Here is a 27,388-nt window from a genome sequence, read left to right on the forward strand (position 1 = left end):
GTTCAGAGGGAGTGAGTGGGTGGAGGCAAATTTGGCTTGTGAGAAGAAGAAGAAATTAAGTCCCCATTTGAGGTCTGGGTTCCCAGGGACCCATTCATCTGGCCAGCCAGGAGCCCCTACCCTCAAGAGAAACCTTAGGATACTGAATTGCAGAAATGTCACATATTCATTCACGGACCACCCCCTGTCCCTAAGGACAGAGAGGAAAGGACACAGACACATCCACACATGGTAATCAAAAGCCAGGTTTGCCTTACGAGGCAGAGGGCAAAACTGGTGAATATTGCACCGTGAACTGTAGGGGCCCTCACCCCCACCCCATGCTTAATGGTGGCCAAGCCTGGCCTAGAAAGTGGGTAGACTAATAGTGGGAAGAGCCTGAGAATGGAAGGCCAGTCATTCAATGTTTACTGAGCACCTATCATTCAAACATTCACCCATTCAACATTTATTGAGCGTCTACTGTGTGCCAGGCACTGGGCAAGGCTCTGCACACATGCACCAGACTGCACCCTGGCTTCTTTCAAGCCCCTGATCAAGTCTCATCAGTTCTTGAAACTCCCTCCAGGAACCTGCGGGAGACGTGGGAAGGCTGGACACGCTGTGTACCTGCTTGGTCAGCAGGTCGGGGGGAAGCTGTGAGTAAGAAAGGATCGCTACTCAGTTGAGGAAAAAGCTTCAGGGAGGAAGAGGAACTTGAGTTTTGCTCTGAAAGCAGGCCTGGGGTGGGGGCAAAGGGCACTCCAGGAATTGTGTGTCATGGTGTGGGGGACTACATGGACAACTGTGTGGAGGGAAAGGTTCATGGAGGGAGGCCCTGGCAGAGGTAGGGCTGTAGGGAGACGCAAAGAGGGCCAACTGCCATTCCCCCAGCTGCATTTCGAACATGTCAGAGCTGAGGGTGAAAGCAGGGAAGGAGGGAGGAAGGGTCAGAGAGCTGGAAGCCAGGGCTGTGGAGCTGGAACAGCCACCTGCCCCTTTGTAAACTCACATCAGCCACACAACACAGAGATGCCCCTAGAGCTCCAATCACACAGATTCACAAACACACCCAGACAGGCTCAGAGACACAAAAAGGTACAGCCATGCAACCGTATATACATACACACATAAATACAAAGGTACACTCAGACATCAACATCAGATGCCCTCATGAACACACTCAGTACATGTGTGGTCACGCACGCCCCTCTGCTTCTGGTTCCTTCCCTGCTTGTCAAGTGCTGGAATACTGCAAGAGGCTGGGTCATAGAGGCGGGCAAAGACGGTCATCTGCCACAAAACTGGGCCTTGTCTGATTCTACTCTCCAACTGGGAGGAAACCCCAAGCGAGCGCTGCACCCCTTGGGCAGAGGAGCTGGGCTTGTGTGAGGAGTGGAGCAGACCCCTGTCTGCCTGCCCATGTCACCCAGGTCAGGCTCCTTGGGGCAGGGTGCAGTGAGGGAGAGCAGGCTGGGGGTCTGTCCCCTCCAGTTTGATCTCTGATCCAGCCTGAGGCCTCAGGACTCCGAGCTTCAGCTGCCCCTGGGCCCCTTGCCCACTGCCCCTCTGAGGAGGCAGCAGAGAGGGGCAAGCTCGAGGGAGGGGAAAGGGAGCAAAAACAACAGCAGAAGAATCTCGTCTGTACAGTACGGGCCATTTGAGTCATTATTATTACAATATACTTTGACAAAAATAGAATCTCATTTCATATCAATACAACAACAACAAAAAAAACAGTTTCCTGGACTGTTACACTGCTAACGTTTTCCAAAGGTCGCTATTTACAATTACAGTAGCCAAGAGGGAAGGTGGGATGCAGCCTGGAGGTGGTGGGACAAGGAGGTAGCAAGAGACAATGGGGTGCCAAGAGCAGGGGGTGGGTCGAGGTGCAGAAGGAGCTAACCGGAGGGGCTGGGGCGAGGGGCCGAGGAGGAGTTCGGGAGGCGGGCCCTCCATGGACCTCGTCCACAGCGACCTCCCGCCGCCACAAACCATCCCAGTGTCCACTCCTCTGGGTAGTGTGCGTGCAAGGCCCACGACGTCCCCTCACCACCTGCCCTGGTGACAGGGCTCTGGCCTTTGGGCACCCCAGGGAAGCCCCAGGCTGACTCTTGCCCTCTTGCCTGGAGCCACCTCACTGAAGTCCCTCTCCCCATTCTCCCTGCACACTGTGGCCAGCCCTGGGCTGGCGTCAATTGAGGGATGGGGAGCTATTGCACTGTATATGTTAGAGAAAAAGCCGGGGAAGGGAGGGGACCCCAATCTGCCCCTTGCCCAGCCCTTCTCAGCCCTCTTCTCATGGCTCTCTGTCTTTCTGTCAATAATGTGCTTCCAAGAGAGGCTCCCACCTCAAACCCCTGCCCCGTCCTCAGATTCCCAGGCAGCCTCCCCAGCCCCAAGCTCGGCCAGCACCCACACACCTTGCGGGTGCAGCACACACGAGTCAGTGAGAGTGTGTCACATGTGTGTGCAGGGGCATCTTGGGGGCCAGGCTTGGGCACTCTGCCCCATGTGTGTATGGCCTCATGAACAGCCTGGAAGCAGAGGGACTTTTCGGAACCTCTGCCTTACTTTCCCCTTGAAACACAAACCCACCTGTCAAGCCAACTTTGGGGTTTCAGTCTATTGTATGGGTTTTCTGTTGTTTGGTAGTCTTTTTGGTTATTTCCCTCTATCTGGGGGAGGGGTGGGAGGGCTCCACATGCAGGGCTCGGCACCTGTCCTTTCCCAAAGGCCTATTGGGCCCCCCACCCCCTTCCTGCAGCATATGTGTACAACGTGCAAAGTGTCCCCCCCTTCCCGCAAAAAAGAGAGCCCTCCCAGCCAATGAAAATGGTGGGAGGTGTAGAAAGAGGGGATGAGAGCATCCCCCTCTCCAAAGCGAGAATCCAAATTAAAAAAAATATAATAATAATAATAATATAATAATAATTATACACAAATGTAACTGTCAACAGGACACGGAGCACAAGAAAGGAAGAAGGGGTCGAGCGGGAGGAGCCCAGGACAGGGGGGTGGGCGGTGAGATTGTCAACTCTTCATCAGGGAGGCTGGGAGTAGGGGAGTGGGAATCGTCACTTTAATGTCTGTGAAGAGAGGAGATGGAGAAGGGGGTGTGAGGGGGTGGCCCAGACTGTGGGCATGCACCCCCCACTCCCCTCTCCCCATAGGGCCGGGATGCCAGTGGCAGGGCCAGCTGTGGGGGGAGGAGGTCATCGAGCAGAAGGATTGGTGCTGGAGGGAGGGAGGAAATGGGCCTTCGGCGGCGGTGAAGGGGTGTCGATGATGCCCCCAAAGGGCTGGTAGAAGGGCTAGCCGGCCATAAGGCCTCTCAGGTGGGAGATAAAACAGGTTGGGGGCACACGGGGCAGTCCCTGGGTGTAGCAGACACTGGCGGACAAGAGGGGTGATGCTACAGTACCCAGGTATCGAGCCGCATCCTCTTCACAGCTGAGCCCTCAGCCTCAGGCTCTGGGGCCGGGCGCAGCAGGCCCAGTGTTGGCCCGAAGTCCCCCCGTCCGTCATCCCGGTCCCCCGTCTCATAGGATCCCCCGGCTGGGCTGCTGAGACCATCGCCAGGCTCAGGGCGGGCAGCCGGGAACACAGCTGGAGGGGGTGGCGCAGGGCTGCGCTCACGGCTTGGGGACACCGGTTCTGACTTGATGCTGATGTGGGGGTGGGTGGTGACTGTGAGAGCGGCACCCACGTGGGGCAGGGGACTGCCCGGGCTGGAGGAGGGCAATGGGGATGAGTGACAGAAAAAGTGATAGGAGGTCACAAGACAGAGAGTAAGAGATAACAGAGGGTGAGAATGGGGGAGGGTAGGGGTGCGGGAAAGAGGCCAGAAGAGAGAGGGTTGAATGAAGGGAAGAGAAGGGATATGAGAAATATTAGTTCTCTTTCTATCCCACGTCATCTTCCACAGCCCAGGGCCCCACACCTCCACCCCCACCTCCACCCTGGGGCTGGCTGGGGGAAGGGGCCAGGGTGAGTCCCCCAGGCCTGCAGAGGGGACCCCAGGGCTGCCACTGTCCCTCTACAGGCTGTGCACTGCGCAGCTTCTCGTGATGTCCACTGGTGACAGACGGCCCTGAAGGGAACCCAGCTCTCAAAAGGACCCCCCTCTACCTGCTCCTCATCTCTCCCTTCCCAAACCTTCACGTGGAAAGTCTCCCAAGGACTCACATGAGGTTGCTAAGAGACACGGGGACCAGGTGGGACTGCTGCTGAGGTGGCTGCTGCGGCTGCTGAGGCTGCTGTGGCTGTGGCTGCTGTGGCTGCGGCTGTGGCTGCGGAGGCTGTGGCTGCTGCGGCTGCTGGGGCTGCGGCTGCTGCCAGGCGGTGACGTTGCCTAGCGACAGCCCCCCAGGCGAACTGAAGGCTGGTAAGGAGGAGAGCTCTGCACTGGTCAACTGGTAATCTGCATGGGAGGAAAGGTGAGGTGACCCTGGAGCGGGACAGAGCACCGCAGCCCCCAGGGCTCCCATGGGGGAGCCGCCTCCCGGAGGACCACGGCGAAGAGAGGACAGGTGGTGGTTAATGACAGATGGGAAGAATTCAAGAAAACCACAAAAATTCCGTGGAGACATACACAGGGAGAACACCATGTGAAGACTGGAGTTGTGCTGCCACAAGCCAAGGAACTCCCAGGAACCAGGAGAGAAGCCTGGAACAGATCCTTCCCTAGTGCCTACAGAGAGAGCAGGGCGCTGCTCGCACCTCGCCGTGAGACTTCTAGCCTCTAGTCTCCAGAGCCCTGAGACAGTAAATTTTGTTGTAAGCAAAAAAAAAAAAAAAAAAAAAAAAAAAATCCGTGAATAAGGCACTCAAAGTTAAAGAAACACAGGCCATAATAACCATGAGGTGCTGTTTTATATCAGGATGAAAAGAGATGTTTTTTGTTTTTTTTTTTTTTTTGAGACAGAGTCTCGCTCTGTTGCCCGGGCTAGAGTGAGTGCCGTGGCATCAGCCTGGCTCACAGCAACCTCAGACTCCTGGGCTTAAGCAATCCTCCTGCCTCAGCCTCCCGAGTAGCTGGGACTACAGGCATGAGCCACCATGCCCGGCTAATTTTTTTGTATATATATTTTTTAGTTGGCCAGATAATTTCTTTCTATTTTTAGTAGAGACAGAGTCTCACTCTTGCTCAGGCTGGTCTCGAACTCCTGATCTCGAGCGATCCGCCCACCTCGGCCTCCTAGAGTGCTAGGATTACAGGCGCCAGGCCGAGATGTTTTTTAAAAAGTGTTGAACTTTTTTTTCTAAATCATGTGTAGGTATCACTTTTATAATGACAGTTTTTAAAAAAGAGACAGAAGGGGGAAAAGGTAAGCGGGGAAGGTCTGATACATGTCTAGCTGCCATCTCTTCACCTAGGTGAGGTGGTGGGCGTCAAGGCGAGTGCTTGGCGCATGGGGCCTTAGAAGCCAGTCACTGCAGCTACTGTCCCACCTTTTGCACCGCCCCCAGTCCCCTGCAGACTGTCAATACATAGGCTACCGCAGCAGCAGGGTTCGAGCTGCTGTGCCCACAACACACAGAAACCCAGAGGATGCATGTTTGCCACCCGGGCCTCTCACCCCGGGGGCAGAGGGGCTGCCACTCAGGGAGCGCCACTGGCCAAGGTTCTGGCACATCTCCCCGGGGTGAGGTGGAGAGGTTGCTCATTACTTTCCAAAATGTCTACCTTAATGAAGAGACTGCGATGTCTGCACAGCCACAGAATAAACAGAACCATGAAACGTTTCACACCTTACACAGCACTGTCATGTTTCATGTTGCATCCTGTTTGGGACAGTTTAGAAAATGTCCTGCCTGAGGGCCATAGGGAGACTGCACTGTGATAGTGGGAGGGAGGGCGTGCTGTGATGGGAAGTGCACCCCTCCATCACCCCAACACTTTGCCACTATGCTATTACTCAGGGAGTCATTTGCTCTGGCCCTCTGATTTTCTGTAGGGAAGACAGTATTATCTCTGCAATACAGCAATAAGGTTAAAGGCAAGAGCTATGAGGTCACACTTCTAGGCTACCTCCACTTAGGCTGTGTGACCTTGGGCAAGTTACTTACTCCCTGCCTATAAACTGGAGGTAATAATCCTACTACATCATGCAGCTGTCGTGAAGACTGAGCAAGTTAATACACAAAGCATATAAAACAATGTCTGGTTCATAGTAAATATTCAGAAGATTTACCTATTATTCTTCACAAATGAGGCAACTGCAGCCTTGTTTGAGGAACATGCTCCAGGTCATGGAGAAAGCCAGTGGCCGAGCTGACACAAGACCCTTTTGTTTCCTTTATTTTCTTTCAATCTCACTCTAGGGATGGTCCCTGCTTGCTTCTGGTCTGCTAACATTGGCCAGGAGTTTTGAAATGCTTATATTTAAAAAGCAGAGCAAGGGCAGAAACAGGCCCTAGGATCAACTATTTCCAACATGTGCTTTAGAAACTAGGAAGCCAAGCCCAGAACAGTACAGTGTCTTGCTCGGGGTCCCACAGTGAGTGAAGGGTAGACACAGCTCCCAGTCCTGCACTGTCCCACCAGACTCCAGCCCTATCTAGGTAGGAGGCCTGGCTCTCTATGGCCAGGAGGAATATGGCCCCCATGCCACTTGGCAGTCCACCTGGTCTGCTCCCAGAGCCACCACAGCCAGACCTCTGTAGCCAGTGTCAACAAGGGGCCAGCGCCCTTACACAAGGCATTAACATAGCCAGATCACCCTCAGCCGGAACTTGAACTGGGGCCAAGGACTATAAGCAGTGAACAACTAAATAGCAATGTTTTCACTGGGGTTTTGTTTATACACCTAGGGTCACCTGAAAACACCTGCTGTTTAAACTGAGATCTGCTCAGCTGTTCCTGCAGCAAGAGGAACAGGAGCCCTTGGTTTCTGAGAGGATGTGAGAAATCCCACATACTTACCAGCAGGGCTCCAAGGGCTGGCCCAGGGGCAGAAACTGCTTTCACACCAGAGTGACAAATAGAGTCTGTAAGTCTAGCCTTGCTGAGCCCCTGTCCCAGGTTCACTGACACCAACTAACTTCCCTCCTGCTTCACAAAGACTGTGACCCAAGAAGATGGCAGAAAACCACCTCTGTGGGATTTCCAAATAAACAACAGGTCTTGAAAAGTGGTCTGAGCTACCCTCCGCTAATCATCCCAGCTCCCATGCCACCCTGCCCAGGGAGCCAGATCTCCCAGAGGGGCCCCAGAGCCTCAGTGGCAGGGCTGGAAGAGCCCCAGAGACCCTCTGTCCGCCCAGTTGTCTCACAGACGGAGACTGGCCCATAGGGTGTGGCTCCAGAAGCAATCCTCTCTGAAGCAGTGAGGACTTAACAACCTGGGAGTGGGTACACGTGCACCGGACAAGGGGCTTACAGACACCTGGGCAGTAATATCTACACACGGATGCACACGCCAAAGTCTGGCCCGTCAACAGGAGGCGGTTCCTTCAGCTCTCTTACCTGCCATGAGAGGCTCTCCTATGCATGGGGCTGGGCTCTGGATTTTTACACATGGGAGGAGGTGGGATTCTGTGGGTATTTGTGCTGGTGTCTCATACCCAGCATGGTTCAACTCCAGGGTGGGGATTTGGGAAACAGGGAGAAGTGTGACTCTTCTGGTCTAGTCTGATGTCACAGGAACAGCCCTAATGCGAGCTATTCACCTGTGAGAGAACTGGGGGAAGGCAGAGGTTGCTTCTGCTGGAAATAGCCCAGGTTCCCAGCTACCTCAATGCTCTGTAACAAGGTGACAAGGCATTTCCCCAGTCTTTCCTGACACAGCAGCTTGGACAGCAGACAAGGATGGCTCAGAGTGTCACCGCCTGCTCCTGGGCAGATGTGAGTGAGTGACACTGTCCTGGGGACCCAAGACAGCCTGGGCACTGGGTGTCCTGTCTGAATTCTTCTACCCAGAGACCTCTACCATGTCCTTAAGTGGCTCTTCACCATCAGATCCCCCCAACCCTCATCTGTCCTCCTCCTTACTTCCCCCCATCATTCTACTGCCAAGCCAGAATCAGAGGGAGGGACCCCTTTCCTCCCCCTCCCCCTGCCCTGGAGCCCCCGAGTGGCTTTCCTAGGAAGCTGGCAAGTTGACCCTGACCGTGCTTCCTCTGTGGCCTCTTCAGCCTCCCTCTCCCTTCTCTCCCTCATCCCTTCTCCTCCAGGAAGCCTTTCTGGACTGACTGTGTCCCCTCACCACTCCTCGAACCTGAATCATTTGCTCAGCCCGCCTCTGTCCTATCTCCTCCTCAGCCTGGAGGCTTCCTGAGGACAGGGCCTCCCCTCTCCATTAGGTCCTTTATTAAAAATAAAAGATACCCAGTTAAATTTGAAATTTCAGACAAAATGAGTAATTTTTTGGTATATGCATATCCCAAAGACATATTATACTAAAAAATAATGCATCATTTTATCTGAAATTCAAATCTAATTGGGTATTCTATGTTTTTATTTGCTAACTCTGGCAACCATTATTAAGTGGCGGCTCCCTCCAGTCAGGCCTTCCTCAGATTGGGGCCTGCTCGGGGGATGTATCTAACGTTCCCTCTCTGGTCACTTCTCTGCCCAAGCCCAAGTGCACACCACGTACACGTCACATGAATACTCACCTGTGTTGTAGGCAGTGGGCATGGAAGAGAAGGGGAGGCCCTGGCTGAGTAAACTCGGCGTTGCCACGGAAACCACTGGGGTGGTGAGTGAGTGGGTAGACTGGGAGACCCCAAGGCGCTGGGCATTATTCTGCAAGAGAAAACTGTCTGTCAGGAGGTGGCTGGTGGGTGGGCAGCCTTGTGCCCTCCATTCCAAGGCTGAGATGGGGTCCCTGAATCCCAACACCAAGGCCGGGCGCTTTAGCACAGAGGCCCGCATAGGTACACAAACACACACTGGTGCATTTACAGAGACGCCAAGTCCATGGAGAGAAACGTGCACACATAGATTCATTCACACCTACACACATGCAAAGAGGAAGGCACAGGTGCTGGCCCTGTGGCCCCAACACCAACAAGGACCCAGTCTCCCGGGGCAGAGTGAGAGAAGGGAGACACCATTCTTCGCCTGGCTCGTCCCTCCGGAGTCTACTCTCCATCCATCACGCCGCAGCACACGCCCCGGGAGAGGCGTGCTGGCATCTGTGAGGGGAATGTGGAGCCTGGCGTGGCGTGTGCCTGCGCGTATGCACACACGTGTGTGGGGCTGTCAGCTCCATCTGCCGCTGAGTCACTTGTTTATTCCAACTCCACGCTGGGGCCGAAACTGCCGCCGTGTTGGCCGCCAAAGCCTGCCTGCCTTTTCCAGCCTCTCTGGCCTCCCGTCAGGGAGTTGGGGAGGGAGGAGCCCCCGCCCCACTCCTGGCTGAGGGTGAGTACGTAAGTGTGAGAGAGAGAGAGAGGAAAAAAGAGAGTGGCTGTGTGTGCCTTTGAGTGCCCGTGAGACGGGCTGAGTGTAGGGGGGAGCACAGGAGACAGAGGGTAGGCGGGGAAGTACCCCCTAAAAAGGACAACTCCGGCCTTGGCTTGGGCCTCAGCTTCCCCTGAAAAACCAACGTTACTGTCCAGCTGGCACCCCTCCTAAGGAGGTCCCTGACCTGGGTTCCAAGAATGCTATGTGGGCCTAAGTGGAGTCAGAAAACTAGTGGGATCCAACCCCCTGGTCCAAGGGCATAATCCAGGCCGCAGGGTTGGGACCCTGGAGGCCTGGGGCTGGGCCACTCCCCCTTGCACATATACATACACATGGAGAAAGGTGTGTCCAAATAAATGTAACATCACATAAAGACATCCATGTATACACAGGTACAGATACATGCATGTCTAACCTCTCACCTGTGCCCCATTCACCTCTGTGTCTCACTTGGCACTGAACACAGCTCCTGGCAAATAATCAAATAAACCAACAACGCACAGTACACACACAGGCAAGAGAACAAGGGCACACTCATACTTCATGCCGGTGGACTACAGAGCAAAGCCACAGCAAACGTTTCACAGCCTCACTTACCAGATCTAAATGGTCCTCAGTCTGAGAGCAGAAATAAAACCAAGGGGATGTTCAGTCTCTGGCTCTGCCCTCCCCCACACCTCTATCCCCGCAGCCATTCCATCCACCTCTCTGTATAAGAGCAGGATGGCTCTCCCCAGCCTATAGGGCCAGAGCTCTTCACTGTCCTGACTGATTTCCAGAAGATGCTACATCCCAATCTCCACCAGTTAGGAAATCCTTACAAGCTAATCCCCATCCCTCCTACTATAATGGCAAATCCTTCCTACTATCCTCCCCAACACAGAAGCTTCTCTCCCACCTCATATCCCTTTTTTACTGCCCTTAGGCTGGTATTTTGTGGGTACCAATCTCTTAAAAGGCCTTCTGGGAAGAAAGAGCTGAGGAAAAGCCATCCTTCCGCATCTCTCTTGGGAAGTCCTAACTGCTGGCTGGCTGACCTTCCCCTCTCCTGCTCCTTCCCCGCTCCGCGTTCTCCCATTCCCCAGCCCCTGCCTGTGGTGTGCGGTGCCGGCACCCACTTACCAAGTGATGCATTAACCCCTTTCCTCCCTGGGAAGTGATGACTCGCAGGTCAGGCTTGCGGCTGGGGGCTCCAAGCTGGGTGCTATGGGTGGGTGGGGGCGGAGACTTGGCAGGGATGACTTTGTTTAGGCTGTTGCCATTGGCCACAGGGAGGAGGCCAGGGGAAGCCCGAGCACTGACGTAGCCATTCCCTGGAGAAGTGACAAGATGAGGGTAAAAGGAAATCCATGGGCCAACCCCTCAGTCCTGTTAACTTCCCCATACCAATAGTCCTGTCACCCAGAACCTCTCAAAGCCATGCTTAGGCTTGGTGTGGATGCTGAGCTTTCCAAAAACTTCATGTCTTGGGAATAAGGGGAAGAGAACACTCCTCACTCCTGAATCACTGGGCTTATTTCCCTGCCTCCAAGCTACATGCGATGGGGCTGGGTGGTGGGCCTCTGAGGTCAGTGGGAAGAACTGGAAAGGAACCACTGCCTCTGGGCCCCACAATGGCCAAGAGGTTCTTCTGCAGCCAAGCCTCTTCCTGCCTTTTCTCTTCTTTGGTCTCCACAGGTAGCAAGTCTACCACTCTCAGATCCCACAATCTGCCCCAGACAGGACCCACAATGACCAGGATGGGGAAGGGGTGGTAGCCTGGCATCTGGGCCTCAGTGAGAAGCCTGGTCACCAGGACAAATCACCAACCACTCGGCCTGCTCCCTTTGCCATGAGCTGGGGCTCAGCACATGACAAGTCGCCTGTAGCTTGGAGGAAACAAGCCATTCACTGGTGGTGATGGTGTTATTGGTACTGGGAGTCAGATAACACAGCCACCACAATTAGACTGGTAATAACAAGCATAATAACTATCTTTTACATTTGCTTACCACTCCACAATCTACATGGGCCTTTCACACACGGATTATCTCATTTAATCTTCACATTAACCCTGCCAGATGGACAGGACATGTATCATTAGCCCCGTTTACAGAAGAAGAAACTAGAGCCTGGTAGGGAGAGACGCAATGACCTGCCCAGGGCCACACAGCTGGCTGGAGGCCAAGCTAGGGCTCTCGCCTGCTTTCTACACACAGAACTCAACGGCCTCTACTGTTTCCTTAAGGTGTGCAAGCATTTCTCTGGCCCTCTCCTTGGAGAGGGAGGGGTATTCACCCATTCCTCCAATTTCCCCATATCAGTACACATTACTGCCAGGGAAGTATTATACAGTGTCTGAGGCTGAGCTAAGGATTCTAGGTCCAGGGATATGGGGGTGACCACAGTCATAAACGCCACCTTGCTCTGTCCCCTAAGAGCACGCTGTTGCCCTGGAAGTGTGTGCCTGCCTCCATCCCAATTCCCAGATCATTCTGGGAATGGCAGGAATGTCAGGGTGACGTCAATGGTGACATTCGAAGTCATAGTCACCCAGCCGGACAACAGCACAGGGCAGGAGGGGCTGTCAGCTGCCAGTGAGGGTGGGGTAGGAGGAGCAGCCTTTCTTCTGTGGCTTAGGTATGTGAGCTCACAAGTGCACGTCTAATGCCTGGGTATTTCTGCAAGAGTGAGAATGCATGTATGTGTGTGAATGCATGTGTGACTCCGTGCCAATTATTTGTCTAGGCAATGCCAGGCATTCTCATCCTCCAGATCCCACCCAGATGCCCCTATACAACTGCAAAAACTTGGATCTTCACCTCCAACTAGAAATGTTGGCTGATTCTCACAGTTTGCCCAGAATTCCCTGAGCCTACATCTCTGCTAATCATTCACATCAAGCACTGCTACAGATAGCAAAATCCACTGGCTTAAAAATCTCTGCCTCTTTATTCAGTTCAGGCCCTGGCATTTTACTCTCCTCTAATCTAGGTCCTTCTTGGTCCTTGGGCCCCTGAGCGGGCAGACCTCCCTGCCCCTAGGGTCGAGAATGGCTGCACTCACCGACAGGGCTGGGGCAGGCTCCATTAGCACTGTTCAGGTCTCCCCCCAGCATGGCCCCTGGAGGAGAAACAGAACCATGACAGCTGACAGACTATACCCCTTCCAGAGCGAGTACTGGGAACTGAACAGGAAGAGGGGACCTTAGGAGGAGGAGGAGGAGCCACACAAATGAGGGAACGCTGTGGAAAACGGAATCCCAAAGTCCCCATCGACACCTCATTGCCACCTCCCCCGGCCCACCTACCAGCCCACTTACCTGCACTAGCTGGCCGCTGGGGCAGGCCGGGAGACACACTATTCCTCTGCAGTGCTGGCTGCTGGGGGGACAGGAGCCGCGGGTCCGTGAGGGATGATGTCACCAGGGAAGGGGTGACCAGGGAGCCGCTGGGATTGCTGAACTGCAGTGAGCTCTGATTGGACACGGGCACCGTGACAGGCATGGCAAAGTTGGGAGCCGGGACAGCTGACTAGACAGAAAGATGGAGGGGCAGGGTCAGGTCAGGCCGACCCTTACCCTGAGCCCACTTAGCTTGGGAGGGCAGGCAAGGGTTCTCATTTCTGGGCTGTGCATCCTAGGGCCAGCAGCTTGAGCTCCTTGCCCTGGGCCCTCTTGGAGTCCTGCCTGCCACTCCCAGCAAGGAAAAACTTTGGGATCCAGCTCTGGCCCGGAGAATGAGAACTGCAGACTGGACCAGGGACACCCCCTAGTGGAGGCAGGTTAGTCCTCAGCCAGGCAGGACACACCGGGAGCAGGTTAGAGGCCCTGAGAACAAATCTACATACACAGCTGTTAAAGGCCTGCACTGTGGCTTGGGACATCTGGCCTGCCACAGAGGGCTCACTGCTTTCCCCTCAACGATGCTGAGTGCCTTTGGCTGGGGCATGAGAGCAGGCCCCAGGGGACTTCTCCCTAAAAAACATCTGGACAAAGAGCACACTCTGTTTTCCTGACCGCTAAGGATCTTATGTCATCTACACACTTCTTGCTGGTGAGGGGGACACTGCAGGCCTCTCTGGCTTATGCTCCATCCAAGATGAGTCTCCATAAGGGCCACAGGTTTATCACGACCAAGGTCAGAGGTTTCTCAGTAGTCACTAACAGCCCCAGCATGGCTCAGAGCAGAACATCCATCAGAGGCAGCCGAGGGCTGGGGCGGGGCGCGAAGCCACACCATGCACCACAGGGAGGCTCTCCTCCATGCGACTACTCACGGCCAGTCTATAACTCTGCATCATTTTATCAAACTCCTCGTCTATCTTTTTATATTTCTCTTCCGTCTGGGGGGTCAGGGCAAACACCTCGTCCACCTCAGGGCTCTCACATTCCCTGTGCTTCTTGTGCAGCGCCTGGGGGGAAGGGGCCGGAAGGGGGGGCCAACAGAGAGAGAGTGAGTGGGGCTCACCCCATAGCGCCGGAAGAGCCCGTCCAGCTCCTCGCTGGCGCGCCGGTACTTGTCCTCCAGCAGGGGGCTCTGTTCCAGCGAGTCCTCCCCGTCGGGCTCTGGGCTGTCGCAGCCGTTGAAGCCCTTCTTCCTCAGGGTCTGTAACCGCACCACTACCATCAGCGGGGTGAGGGTCCTGCCCACCTTCCCCGAGTTCCTTCCGGCCCTTGCCTGAGATCCCCCTACTTTTCCCCAACCTCCTTCCTCAGGGGTCCCAGCATCTCCCCACCCCCCTCCCTTAGTGCCACCTGCCCCTCCCCACTGACGGTGCCTCCCCAGACACTGTGTAAAGAAAGATCTTCTTGGTGGGGGAAGCATCAGAATATAGGGATCACGTGGGAGGTGGGCCTAGACCAGGGGTGCACTTTGTATGGAGATATTACTTCCAGGGTGCAGGTAGGAAGGGGGCTCCACAGGGATGGGCTGAGGGGCTGGTACCCTGGGCCAGCCCCTGCCTGACCACCCTGTGGTGGGCCCTGGCCAGAAGGTACCAATTGTTCCCCAGGCGGAAGTAGCTAGGGTGGTTTCCCATCCCAATCCCTGGGCTCTGCTTAGGAGAAACGGGGGACAGAGAGAGAGAGATGGAGACAGAAAGACAGGAACAAGATGCAGACAAGCAAAGAGGGAATGAGCACGTACTCTGGTGGAGGCGTACCTGGTAGGTCTGCAGCAGACCTCAAAGCTGCCCTCTCCATGCTCAAAATACCCTGAAAGATACTTGCTTTGTCTTTAAAATCAACAAAATTTTACATTCTAGTCTAGAGTAAATCTGTTTTCTCTAACATAAAACTAAGAGACTTTTCTCTAAATCTCTGAGTAGGCCTGTGGCTTCCCAGGCACCCTCTTCATCACCACAAGTCCTGTGCTCCCAAGGTGCACGCGCCTCAGTGTGAGAAGCAGGAACATTCAATTCACACAGCACCTTTCAAAGCAGGCACTAGCCCCATTTTGTGGAGAGGGACACCAAGGTGGGGGGAGGCCAAAGGACAAAGCTCCAGGAGGCCAAGGCACCTGCCCAAGGCCACGTGGCCAGGAAAGGCCAGAGCTGACTTCCAAAGCTCGTGTCCTTCAACAGTTCACAATGTCGGCTCTCTTTGAAACAGAAAATAGAACCACAGGGACCCACAAAGGGACAGAGACAGAGCAGGAGAGATGGAAACAAAGTTGGAGACAAAAAAAGGAGGAGGCAGATGCAGGAGCAGACCAAAAGATGGGAGAAAGGGGGAAAGACAGAGAGAATGAGAGAGAAGACAGAGTAGAGAGAGGTTATGTCATGCCTGACAGAGGTGGAGACAGACTCTTGGAGAGGGGGTGGGAGTGGGCTGGGTGGGCTGCTCCCTCCCGGCAGCTCGGCAGCCTGGTGCTGGCCTGTTCACCTACACGGCATGCCCCTCCTTCCTCCTCGGGCCCAGGCTCTGCATGAGAAGATGTGGGCTTAAGTGTGGGTGCACACAGGTGAGGGGCTACAAGGGGCAAGGTCCACAGGTGCGTGCACACAGGCAGGTCCGCAGGTACCTGCTGCATGGGCACGCGTACATGTGGATGCAGGGGGTGGTGTCGGGGTGTGTGGGCCCACCTCGATGATGTCGGCATTGGTGCGGCTCTCGTGAGGCTCGTTGTACTCCGTGTACTTGAGCAGCACCTTATCCATGTCGGTGCTGGCATACTGGAACAGCTTGTTGGAGTGGTTGAAGATGATGAGTGCAATCTCGCAGTCGCATAGCACACTCAGCTCATAGGCCTTCTTCATCAGCCCAAACTTCCGCTTGGTGAATGTCACCTGCAGAAAGGCGGGTGGGTAGCCAAGTCTGGCTTAGTCAAGGCTTGCCCAGGAGTCCCAGCCTACAGGCAGCCGGACATAGCCCCGGCCCTCAGGTGCCCCCATTCTCAGGGTGACACAGCCCTTGCTCTCAGGAGTCCCTGGTCTGAGGAAGGAGCAGGCTAACACTCCTCCACCAACACATGGCTAAGGTACAGCCCAGAGCCAACTCACTGAAGGGAGAGGATTCAGATGGACAGAATTCCACACCTCCATGCTGGGGGCTATGAAGAGGTCAGTGGAGAAGAGTAGAAGGGCCTCCTAAGGTCAAAAGAGGGGAAGCGTTCATTTGGGGAAAAGGCAGTGCCCAGGCGTGGCCTAAGCCTTGCATGTGGCTCCTGGATAGGGGCACAGTCTCATCTGGTTGCAGCAGCAGATGAGCCTCAGAGTTCTGGGACACAGCATTCCAAGAGTTGCAAGGAGGTGGGGGCTCATCTTCTCCTAACTTTAGCCCTTCCCCTTCTGTAAAAGCTTCTAGAGTCCCCCCTCTTCCAGGAAGCCCTCTTAGAGTGCCTAGAAGGAGTGGAGGCAGAGGCCAGCTCCCTGCCCTCACCCACTCCATGTGACTCTAGGACTTCCTCACCTGTCGGTTCCGCTCATCGGTGATTCGCTGGATCTGAATCTTTTTCCTCCCCATCTTCTCCGGGGGTCCTCAGTGCTAGGGAGGGGAGGGGCTTGCTGGATTGTGGGTCTCGGCACACCTTACACTGTGCTCATGAACGGTCTGGGATCAGCGCTCAGTTCATGGTCTGCAAGACACCTTCTGCACAGCCTCCTGGAAGGGGAGGATCACAAGAGGACCCTAAGCTTGGGCTTAGCGTCCCCTTGCTCCTTAGTCTTGCTCCTTAGGCACAGAGGCCAGGCTCACAGCAACCCTGTGAGAGGCTGGCAGCATCTGGGCCTCACCCTCAAAATGAGGCAATGCTGTCTACCTGAGGCAACAGCATGCCACAGCCAGGCCACACAGGAACTCACACCAGAGCCCAGGACTCTGCCCAGGCTCTTTCCCCACAGTCACTGCTGCTCTCAGGCTCTAGGTCAAACAGAGTATATGGATCTCATAGTTTTTAAGGGTCTGGGTCTTAGAAAACACTCCATGCCCCATTTTTCTCCCCAGGGCCTGCTCGGAGTAGAGACACCTGGGCTTTCTAGCTGCCCTGTGGCCTAGAACCATGGTTCCTGGTGCCAAGATGGAGTGTCTCTGGTGTCCCTGGCTCAAGAACACTAGAGCAGGCCTAGAGCAGTGGTCCAACTTAACTCATGGAACCCTGGGGCCTGGAGTCCTGTAGCGGGGGCTGGGGCTGCAGAACCCCTACCTCCCTTCACCAGGCCTCCTCCACACTGATCAGTTTTACTCAGTGGGCCTCAGTCTATAGTTTTTGTTTGAAGAAATGATCTTGTTGCTTAAAACAAACAAACAAACCACTCCCTTAGACCAGAGGACAGCAAATTTTGGGCCACATAGTAAATATTTCAGGCTTTACAGACCATGAAGTCTCTGTTGTAACTACTCAACTCTGCCATTGTAGCATGAAAGCAGCTGACGGCAACATGTAAACTAATGAGCAAGAGCATGGCTGTGATCCAGTAAAACTATATTTACAAAAATGGGCATGGGCCACATTTGGCCCACGGGTCAGAGTTTGCCGACTCTTACTCTAGAGATATGGACCAAGTCTAGTCTAGGAGTAGTGCTTCCCAACCGGGCACCTTGAGGCACACAGAGAAAATAAAGGGCCAAATGACATATACTGTTGAGGCCACTGGCAGCCAGGGGAACGCAAGCACCAGGCAGAGAAATCACCATCTCAGTACATCTATAACCTCCTCATGGCCCACTGGTTGACAGCTCCAATTCCACAGGCAGGATGGGAAACGGAGCCCAGCACCGCCCAACTCCAGGAGGCACCATGGGTTGGGAGGGGACACAGGGATGATAGCACAGTCAGAGCCACAAAAGCGCATGCTCTCAGGTGTGGGCAGTGCCCATACAGGCTAGGCGAGCCAGCAAAGACTGGAAGGGTGGAGGATGGAAGCACAAGATGACCTCAGGGCCCCTCCAACTCTGTTATTCCAGGAGTCCTTGCATCAAAAGTAGAACTTTCTGGAAGATGTTGGAGGAGGGCAGTGAGCATGGGGCCCATGCTTCTAAAGCCACTCTATCTGGGCCCTGGGAGGAGCCTGAACCAGAGAAAGCCAGCCCTCCCCTCCAGAGTTCCCCCTCCATAGAGGCCCCACCCAGAGACCCAGCTGCAGAGTCCAGGGAGGTGGGCTCCCAGCCTCTGTCTGACCCCCAACCCCAACCTGGGCAGAGGTGTTGCTGGGGTGTTTGATGACAGAGAACCACACCCTACCCTGGCTAATGGGAGTGCTGCTGAGGTTCCCTGGAGCCTTTCCAGCCCCACTCAACATGGCCTCTAAGGACCACAGTAGATGCCAAAGTTTAGCTTTGGCACCTTGCATGGAGGGAAGGGGGAGAAGAAAGATGGGGTATCTATGGTCTTGGGAGGAACCAGGAGTACCCCTCCATACTTGCCCCATTACCAGGACTGTCCCTCAGGCTTTCTCCAGCCCAGCTGGAAAGAGAGCCTCTGCTCTACCCAGAAAGCTACAGAAAACAATGCAGCTCTCTCCCCACTCCTCAAAGGACCCTCCCCCCCATTCTTCCCACCCTCTTCCTCTTCCTCCTTGTTCTCAAGGTGCTCCATGGGCCTTGGTCTCCCATTGTGCCCCCTGCACATACTCCAGAACACCACCACCAACAGCCCAGCCAGCTCTGAGTGGCCCAACAGACACCCGGGCCCCAAACCAGCTCCAGCCACCCCATTCCTCGCCTGTGAACCCAATCTCTGCCGAACTCCCATTGCTAAGGCTCCAGCCCAAGGACTTCAGCTCCCTTGCTTCCCAGAACAATCCAAAGACTGTGTGTGCTTTCCAAAGCTACAGTGGTGTGGGCTTTGGCAAGGAAGGTGAGGAGGGAACACAGAGGGCAAGGGGAGGGGGTATGAAGAGTTGGCTTCTTAAATGAGATTCTCTGGCCCGGCCGTGAAAACCCCAATCTAGACTGGTAAGTGCAATAACTACTGCACTCCTCTGGCTTGCAGCAGTTACCTTCCTGCTCCCATTTTACTATCTCCCCACCTTTTTGTTCATAAGCACATCCTTGCTGAGATGTAACCTCTATAAGCTTGTGACCAACATTGTCTCTTCCTTCAACTTGGGAGAGAAACTCTCTTTGTTCTCACGGCCCTCAGAAAAGTCACTCTTACAGTCTTTCTAGCACTTATCCCAATTGTAAATAATTATAATTCCAGGCTTCTATTTAATGCCTGGCTCCCCTAATAAGACTGAAATTTCATGAGGGCAGGAATCACTGCTATCTTTTTCACTACTCTGTCTCCTGTAAGAAGGAACTCAGGAAATGTCTGTTGAAAGAAGAAAAGATGAGTTCATTGTTGTGATCCTATGAGAAGTCCTTCTTGCAGTCTAACCTTCGTCAGTCCTGCTGCAGTTCCAGTTCCTCTCACGCTATCCTCTATGAAGCTAGAACACTTCCTTTCCTGGCTGTTCCTGAAGATTGTCCATTTGGACACCACCCACCTTCCAAACACCCCTGTTACCCCAGTCTTCAACCCTCCTTATCCTCAGGTTGGTTGGTGCAGAGGGTGAGACTCTAAAGTCTTCTAAGGAGCAGCCCTGAGCACATGGAGATGGAGAGGATGGGGTTGCTTAGGCAACTGTCGCCTGGCAACCAGCTCCCTGGCTGATCTCCTACACCGCCCCCCCACCCCCGCCTCATGCTGGGGGAGCTGGGATGCGAGAGGGATCAGGGCTGAGAAGGCAGAGAAGCCATAGGGACTCACTGAGCATCCTCTGATAGAGAGACATCAGGGTTAAAAAGACCAGGCCCATCTATCCTTACTCTTTGTCAAGGTATCCTAAAGCACTTTTTACAATTCCATGCTTCCCAGGGCCCTTATCCCATTGCTGCTCCCTCTATGCCAACACTGCCAGAGGAGGAGATGCCCCTGCCTTGGGCAGTCCTCCCTCCTATCTAATCAGGAACCTCCTACAAAGCAGGCTCAGTCTGTACTAACCCCTTTCCCTTCAGCTATCCATTCCACATTGTTGCAGGGTCTTTGAAAGCCCTGGGGCAAGAACATGAATTCAACCCTGACTTTGGAAGAAAGGGTCGCTGCAGCCCAGGTAGGCATAAAGAACCCTAAACTGACCCTATCCAAGGTGTGGAGGTCTATCCTGTCCAAGCTTCCCTCCTACCCAATTAGGGAGATTTTAATGAACACCTGGACCTCCTTAATTAGCCCTCTGCCTAATTACCTAACCAACTGCCAGGAGCCAGAGGCCTGGGCATCTGTTCTCCAGACGTAAGTCTCTCCTCCCCAGCCTGGCCTGGCCCCATTCTTCTTCGCCTTTCCGGCCAACTCCTCCTCTAGGAAGCCCTCTCAGATGACTTGGCCCTTGGCTGCTTCCCTTCTAACTCTCTAGCCTGCACTCTGCCTGATATCTGGAGCCCAAGGCTTGGGAGAGCTTGGGCTGCCAAAGAGACAGGGGGTGGCCAGGATAGTCTTCCTGCTCTGATGGTCCCAGGGCTGCCCAGTCTTGACCTCAGGCCATAGCTATGACTCCTTGGGCTGGCAGCATCTAGCACCCCTTTGAAGGCTCTGGCTGCTTGACTGTGGACGGGGCAGGGTTGGGCAGGGTGCACCTCCTGGGTGGTGGGGTGAGGGCAGGCAGAGGCAGGGCCTTCCTGACGGAGATAGGAGAAGCAAAGCGGGGGCAGGGAGAGGGCAGTTAGGCTGGCCCCAAGGAAGCAGGCACAGACCCACCTCTGTGGAGGAGGGTGGCTAAGAAGAAGCCTTTGCAAATGGAGAGCAGTGAGGATGCAGGGCAGGAGGCCAATCTGAAAACACCCTCAACAAGGAAGGAGAGCTGAGGGAACCAAAGACTATGGAGGATCCAGAAAGACCCCAGTGACAGCCATTTTTCCAAGCTACAGACCCAACTGGAACCAGCAGGTTGCAAATGAGGCACAAATGACATGCAAAATGTACCCTAAAGGAGGATTGGTTTGGAGGGGGCATGGGAGAAGAAACAGGCCCCTACTTCCCCCAATGTAACACCTCTTGGTACCTGAGCAATATTCAAACCATTCTCGGGTTTCAGAATGATGCTATCTCAGTTCCTGTGTGAGGGTGGCCTGGAGCCAGTGGGGGCTGGGGGTTGAGGGGGAGCGGTCAGGGCACACTCCCTGGAGCTGCAGCTGCAGCAGGGCTGAGCAGGGCTGTCCTTCCTGGGAGCTGCAGAAGTCCTTCCAGTGGCTACCCTCCACCCCTCTCTCCTGCTCTTGGCAGGGGAGTACCCACCTTTCCTTCTCCGCTGACACCTTTCCACCCATATCCACCCCCTATCCCAGCAGCCCTGAGGCTCAGAGGAACTACAGAGCATCTGCTTCCAGAGTTCCCACACCAGCACAGGTCAAAATGGGGCAGATGCCCAGAGAGGCTGAGTGAGTGGTCCCATGTCACAGAGCAATGGGGTTCAACCTGCTCTTCCACACAGTGAGAAAGGGGGCTCTCATTAGGCAGCCCTTCATCCCTCCCTCTCAGGCTGCTCGGGGCTGCAGGCTGTGGACTGAAGGGGAAGGCAGGAGGCCCTGGAGACAGCTGTCATCCCTCCTCCCGCCCCTTCCCCGTGGCTGGGCTGCAGGGCATGAAATAAGCAGCAGGCGCTGGGGGAGGGGGTGACAATCCAATCCACCTGTCACCCCCACAGTCAGGCGGCCTCAAGCAGCCTGCTCACTAATGAGAGAGGAGGCGTGGGTGAGACAGACACAGAGGAGGGTGGCAGAGGGGGACAGACACACAGACAGGAACGGAGACAGAGAAAAAGAGGTAGCGAGGTCAGAAGGCAGAGTGTGCAGCAGAAACAGACAAGGGGAGGCCCAGAGGAGAGAGGCAGAGGCGGGAGGGAGACCGACAGAGACAAAGATTCAGAGAGAAGCAGGTGGAGACCCAGAGACAGGTTCAGCAACTGCTCACAGGACTCCAGCTGGGCCTGACGCTGGGGGAGTAACTTGACAGGATACCACCCCTGCCCTCTGAGAACTTGCAGTCCAGCCAAGAGACAGACGAGGGAGGGGCAGGTCCCACCCAGAGGGCAGGGAGAGGAAAGGTGGCCCTTGGGGGCCTAGACTGGGCCCAGGCATGGCTTCAGGAAGGAGCACCTCCACTGCTGTGGTTCCGGGCTCTGCCCAACCTCTCAAGGGCAGGCAGGCCCTGACAGGAGGCGGAGGGGAGCACTGAGGACCAGGCTGCCCAACTCAGTCCCTGGTCTTGCCTCAATTCCCACCCTACCCCCAGGGCTCACAACCTTCCTTGTCATTCTCTGTCTGAACCTCAGCCCTGGGACCTCTCCCCTTGGAGGGGAGACACTGAGGAGCTCCGGGAGGAGGGGTGGGAAGGTGAACCCAGTGACTCCCCCAAACACCCAGGCTAGGGGGCTGAGAGACATTTTCCTGTGGTTCACACAGTGAGCCCTTCCTTTGCCAAGGAGGTGGGGGGCATTACCCCTCTAAAGTCCAAGCCAAAGCAGAGCCCAAGGCCTCACATGGTCCCTCTCCCCCATCCCCCATGAAGCCCAATTCTCACAGCCCCCCTGCAGGGCCTGCTCCCTACCCCACTGCTCCTGGGCCTCTCTCTATCCCGCCCCCTCCCATGGCAGCCTCTTTTCATCACCCAGGAGTGCTTCTAGGGTCTGATCTCAAAGGCAGGGCCCCAATCCCAGCCCTTCAAAGTTCTGTCTGGCAAGCTCACTACCCAAATCCCTGGTTCCCACCATCTTCCCGTCCCTCAGGGACTCCCCTCCCCCAGCCCAGCAGCCTCAGGGCTGGGCAGGGGCTATTTTTAGCCTGGGCACTGAGCTAATTTTAACTCAGCAACAGGGGACCTGGGGGCGGGCTGTCGGGCTGGGTGGGGGGGCAGTCCAGGAAAGCTGGGGCTGGGGAAGGGGTGGTCTCAGGTCCCAGGCACCCTAGGAATCCAAGTGGGGGGCAGATACCGCAGCCTCAGCTTAAGTGACAGGAACTGACTTGCCAAGAAGAGCACCCACTGCGGAGAGCAGGGCTGGGAGCCCTCCCCCGGGCTTCCGCTGGACAACTCTCCCGTGCCCCACCCTAGATTCCTGCCCTCTTCTCCCTGGCAAATCTCCTGGGATGGGGTCATCCTGTTCTCTGCCCAGGAGATGCCTCTCTAGTGAGGGTCTGTCTCCTGAGCCTCCTCTACTTCTTCCCCACCCGGGCTTGTCCTTCCTGTAGTCTAACTCTCATTCTTCCTGTAGCAGCTATGAGGCTGTCTGCCTCCCTATGGAGACAGCAGCCTGCCCCTACCAGGGTCCAGCACCTCCCACCCCAGCTCTGGTCTTCCCTTCGTAGCCTCTGGGTTGGCTCCTAGGTAAACCCCACCCCCCACAAGTTCCTAGAGCTACCCAGACTGATCTCAGGAAGTATTTGGGGGAGGGGGTGGCAAAAGGAGATCCTAGTAGAAAAGAGGTGAGTGAGGTGGGGCAATGAACAGCTCAGGGGAACATAGAGCCTCTGGACTGGGATTTCGGAAGCCTGAGTTCTGGTCCCAGCTCTGGCTCTAACTCAATGGATGACCTTGAATAAGTCACTGCACCCTCCAGGTGTCACCCCACTGGCCGGTGTTATGGGCAGCTGGAGTGGACTAGGTACTCAAGTGCCCTTCTAGCCCTAACATTCTGTTCCTGTGCTCTCTGGAGAGGTCCAAAGGGAAGGAGGTCAGGATTGTGTGATTCCATGGAGAGGGGAGGAAAGGCAACGTGGGCACCAGAAGACAGCAGGGATGGGGCTAAAGGGGGAGGTGCTTTCTGAATAGTACTCCCCAAAGGATGGCCAATGGTTGACAAAGGCTCATGGTCAACCAGGGCAAGTACCAGGTGAGGCACACAGGCCCCCATGGCAGAGGTTCAATCCCCTTATACACCTGGAATGCCTATCAAACCCAGGGCTTGGGGCCTCCTGCTGCTTGTTTAGTAGTGACTAGCCCAAGGTCACTGTCACAGCCGCTGGTGGGGCCAGTTCTAGAACCCAAGCCCAAGCCTTGCTTCATGCTGCACCCCAGCAGGCTGAGCAGCAATGACTCACTGTCAGTCTTTTGCATGGGAATTTGCATAGTGTCTCTGACCTTATTCCTTTAGACTCAACTTCCCATTCCAGGACATGGGTTACCCCTACCCAGGATCCCTAGGCACTTATGGACCCCAAGTGGAGTTCTTGGCACCTCAGGCCTCTGTTCCCATCTTTCTCCTCCAGAAAACATTCCTGAATTTATAAATACCTTCAGTAACACAGTCTAGAGCTCTCAATCCAACTGGGTCCTCTACTCTTGCCTAGGCAGGGATGGGGCGGGGGTGCTGAGTAAGTAAGTGCTACAGCTAGAGGAATTTGATAAGATTCATGGGGTAAAGTGTGGTGGCTCCACCACTGCCTGGAGGCTCCCCAGAAGAATCCCAATCCCCTTCTTAGTGCCAAATTTGAGGCAGCAGCAGTAGGATGGAGGTGAGCTGCCTTTTATTTCTATCCCCATTTCTAAAATCCACCCACAGACTGCAGAGTGAGAGGAAATGGCCTAATACAGGTAGGATAGATGTAAGACCACAGAGTGGACTTCTCAGGGCTAAGTCCCTGGACTCAAAGTAGTCTCTGGGGCTCAAACTTGCTTTGTCAGAAGCCACCCAACGAAGCATGGCACCTGGTGATATGTGGGAGGGCACGGAGGCCCCAGCATCGTACTCCAACCAGTGGGAGCTGCAGACAACCAGTCCCCTACCCACCTTGAAGTCTGACCTCCACTTGTCCAGCTATAACATCTATACTTCTAGGCATATCCTCTGAAACAATGAAGCCCAGCAGTGTCTACTATCCTAGGAAGTCATTCCTGTTGTCTAACTGCCACCTTTCTCACTGCAGCCTAAGCCCATTTCGGTCATCTAGACAAGAGTGGTGGACAAGGGCCCCTGGCCATCAGAAGCCTCGGCTGAGGAGAGGTGGGGGCGGTTGAGACGGTTAGTGTGTCACCTTCCACCTCCCCACCCAACTTCCCTCTGGGGTCTCAGGAGACAGAAGTGAAAGTGGCAGCTGGGGCCTTGGGGGCGGGTCAGCTTGAGAGCCGTTGGGATGAGCATAATGCCACCAGTGCTGGGTCTGGGCTGCCTGCCATTGCAGCGGGTGGGCTGATGGTTAGATCAGGGGAGGGACTTCCCATGGAAATGAGGACATGCGGTAATGATGAGCATGGGCCCCTGGCCAAAGGAAGAGCAGGCTGAAGAGGAAAAAAATGGAGAAAGACTGGCAGTAGACTGTCTCAGAAGGGCATTTTCTTCCAGGGCAGTGGTTTGTCTCCTTGTTTAAAGCAGCCAGATCCTTTCTTCTCATCCACAGAACAGAGGCAGGGCTGCTCTGGCTGAAGCAGATGAAGGGGGTCTGAGCCCTGACTGTTGGGATGGGGGGACAAAGGTAGGGGGCTCAGGCTGGGCCCTCAGACTAGACAGCACCACTTCTGAGGAAAGGGGAGGTGGAGGGTTGAAACATGAAGGGTTCACCTACAATTACAACAGGGGACCTGAAAGAGGCCAATCCAATCAGAGAAAGCAAATCCTCCTAGAGACATCATGACCTCGAGAAGCCACCAAGGATTTAAAGGGGCCGCTGGGGCAATGGCTGGGTCTCCTTCTGACTGGAAGGACAGTCCTCTAAGCCCCTGGCAGGGGAGGGAGGGCGGGCATCGTGGCTGTGTGGGCCTGCTGAGGCAGCCAGCCAGGCAGCTCTTACAGGATTAGCTTGCTGCTTTCAGGAAAGGTGCCAGGTGAGGCTAAGATGCCCAGCCAGATGGAGGGGGGCCCCAGAGGGAAGGGGGGGTGGGGAGCAGTACCTGAACAAGGCTATGCAAATACATGTCCCCGGACTTGTGCCCCTCATCAATACCTGGCTTCTTACCCTTTCTTGAGGATACTGTGCAAAGACCCCTCTGATTTTTGCCAGTGAGGACCTCTGCCTACCAAGCTTTCTCGGCCATTCCTATGATCTAGAGCTACCCTTCTTCTGAGGGGGAAGTCCTGCCTGTTGTCTACTCTTGATCTCTCTGCTGTACTTTACAACCAAGGCCCTAACCCTGGGAACAGGTGAGGAGGCTGAGGGGTTCCTCTCTCTCCCCTCCCCCTCAGCTCTCCACCCCAGGCTGACAGGTGGGAGAGACAAGAAGGAGCAGCTGGGCCAGGACACCTGTCCCCACCCAGCCAGCATGGGCCCCAGGGGCCTGCCGTGGGGTATGCATAAGGGGAGTCAGCACAGAGTAGCAGCTGTGGGGGCTGGAGGAAAGGGGCTCAGAGGTCATGGAGGTGACGGGAAGGTCTGAAGCACTCCATTCAATCAGCTCATCCTCCTGGTTTACCCCCACCATCATCCCTCACCTAACACAGAACACACCTGTACTCCAAAGAGAAAAATTCGAGGTTTGAAGTCATTCCTCCACCCCCCTGCTCCATCCTCTTGCCTCCATGTTACTTGATCCAACTGCAGTAGAAGACCCCCTGAAAAGACACCAAACCCTCCTCTCCCCACCCCACCCTCCTGTCGTGTGTTTCCACTTGAGGCTTGGGGGTGTGATCTCTTTTATTCTTTCTTCTCCCAACCCTTAACCCCCAGTATTTGCTGGTGGGTCTGAAGATGAGGAATTGGGAGGAATAAGTAAGGCACAGCCAGAGGGACCTGGTTAGACTCATGGGGAGAAGTGTGGAGGGGCAGGTTCTAAGAAAAGGAGACAGCTGGACGGGCTGAGCTTAACTTCCCAACCCATCCCAGGGTCAAACTGAGGCCTATGCCTCAGTCCCTACCCTGGACACCAGAAGCACTGCCTACCCCCACCCCCATTTCTGGGTCGCTGCCTGGGCAGTCAAGTCCGGGGCCCAGCTGGGGCTGAAGGTCTGGAAGAAAAGATGCAACCATGTTCTGAGCACCCACCACACCTTTTCCCACTGAACCTCCTTCCTTTCCCCTATGAGGGAGGTAGCAGGTTGGTAGTTGGTTTCACAGGTATGGAAACCAACTCAGAGATAGGCAGGGACTTGCCCAAGGTCATCAGAAATAAGTGGCAAAGGTAGACCGACTGCTGAGCAGAGTGCTTCTCCTCACAACCTGGACGGGAGCAGCGGGGAGACTCCCTCCACCCAGGAGTTACACACATTCCTTCCAGGGCAGACTCCCCAACTCTGGGCCTCCGAGGCTCACGACGGCCTTGCCTTCAGAAAAGCCCAGGCTCTTGTGGTCCAAGCCATCCCACTCTAGCTTCTCTCCCCATCAATCCCAGGCAGCAGCTCAAGGGGACCCAGGAGGGGTCTCTGAGTTTCATTTGTTCCTGCCCTCAACCCGTGCTTTGGGGGCTTCTTCCCAGGACACTCAAATCAGAAGACAATACCTTCTTAGGGAATCAAAACAATATCTTTCCTCAACTGGCCACCAAATACTCTGTGGAGGAATTATCTCTGTCCTCTGCCAAGGAATCCTGCTAGGTCTGCTCTTCCCTTCAGCTGCTTCTCCTCTTCCTCTCAGGTCTCCTGGGCCTTCTCTCCATTGCCCCTCCTGCAGGGCAGGATT

At 55.1% G+C, this 27,388-nt stretch overlaps 1 protein-coding gene across 4 annotated transcripts in view; it reads right to left on the reverse strand.

The window, feature by feature from the left end:
* Positions 1-1,622: 1,622 nt before the first annotated feature.
* MEF2D (myocyte enhancer factor 2D) overlaps positions 1,623-27,388 on the reverse strand; it is a 31,097-nt gene continuing 5,331 nt past the window's right edge. The window contains exons 2-12 of one of the 4 annotated variants that reach the window (XM_045545383.1): positions 16,283-16,474; positions 15,457-15,660; positions 13,842-13,979; positions 12,695-12,905; positions 12,439-12,495; positions 10,516-10,706; positions 9,991-10,011; positions 8,601-8,730; positions 4,168-4,402; positions 3,404-3,710; positions 1,623-3,068 (exon numbers count right to left, since the gene is read on the reverse strand). In XM_045545383.1, the coding sequence (XP_045401339.1) occupies positions 3,057-3,068; positions 3,404-3,710; positions 4,168-4,402; positions 8,601-8,730; positions 9,991-10,011; positions 10,516-10,706; positions 12,439-12,495; positions 12,695-12,905; positions 13,842-13,979; positions 15,457-15,660; positions 16,283-16,336 (1,560 nt within the window). In that variant the 5' untranslated portion in view covers positions 16,337-16,474 and the 3' untranslated portion in view covers positions 1,623-3,056. Of the gene's footprint in view, positions 3,069-3,403; positions 3,711-4,167; positions 4,403-8,600; positions 8,731-9,990; positions 10,012-10,515; positions 10,707-12,438; positions 12,496-12,694; positions 12,906-13,650; positions 13,786-13,841; positions 13,980-15,456; positions 15,661-16,282; positions 16,475-27,388 lie in introns of all 4 variants that reach the window. The other 3 variants (XM_045545384.1, XM_045545386.1, XM_045545385.1) reach the window with 3 other exon arrangements.

Source organism: Lemur catta, chromosome 3 (assembly GCF_020740605.2).
Source record: "Lemur catta isolate mLemCat1 chromosome 3, mLemCat1.pri, whole genome shotgun sequence".
NCBI classification, from domain to species: Eukaryota; Metazoa; Chordata; class Mammalia; order Primates; family Lemuridae; genus Lemur; species Lemur catta.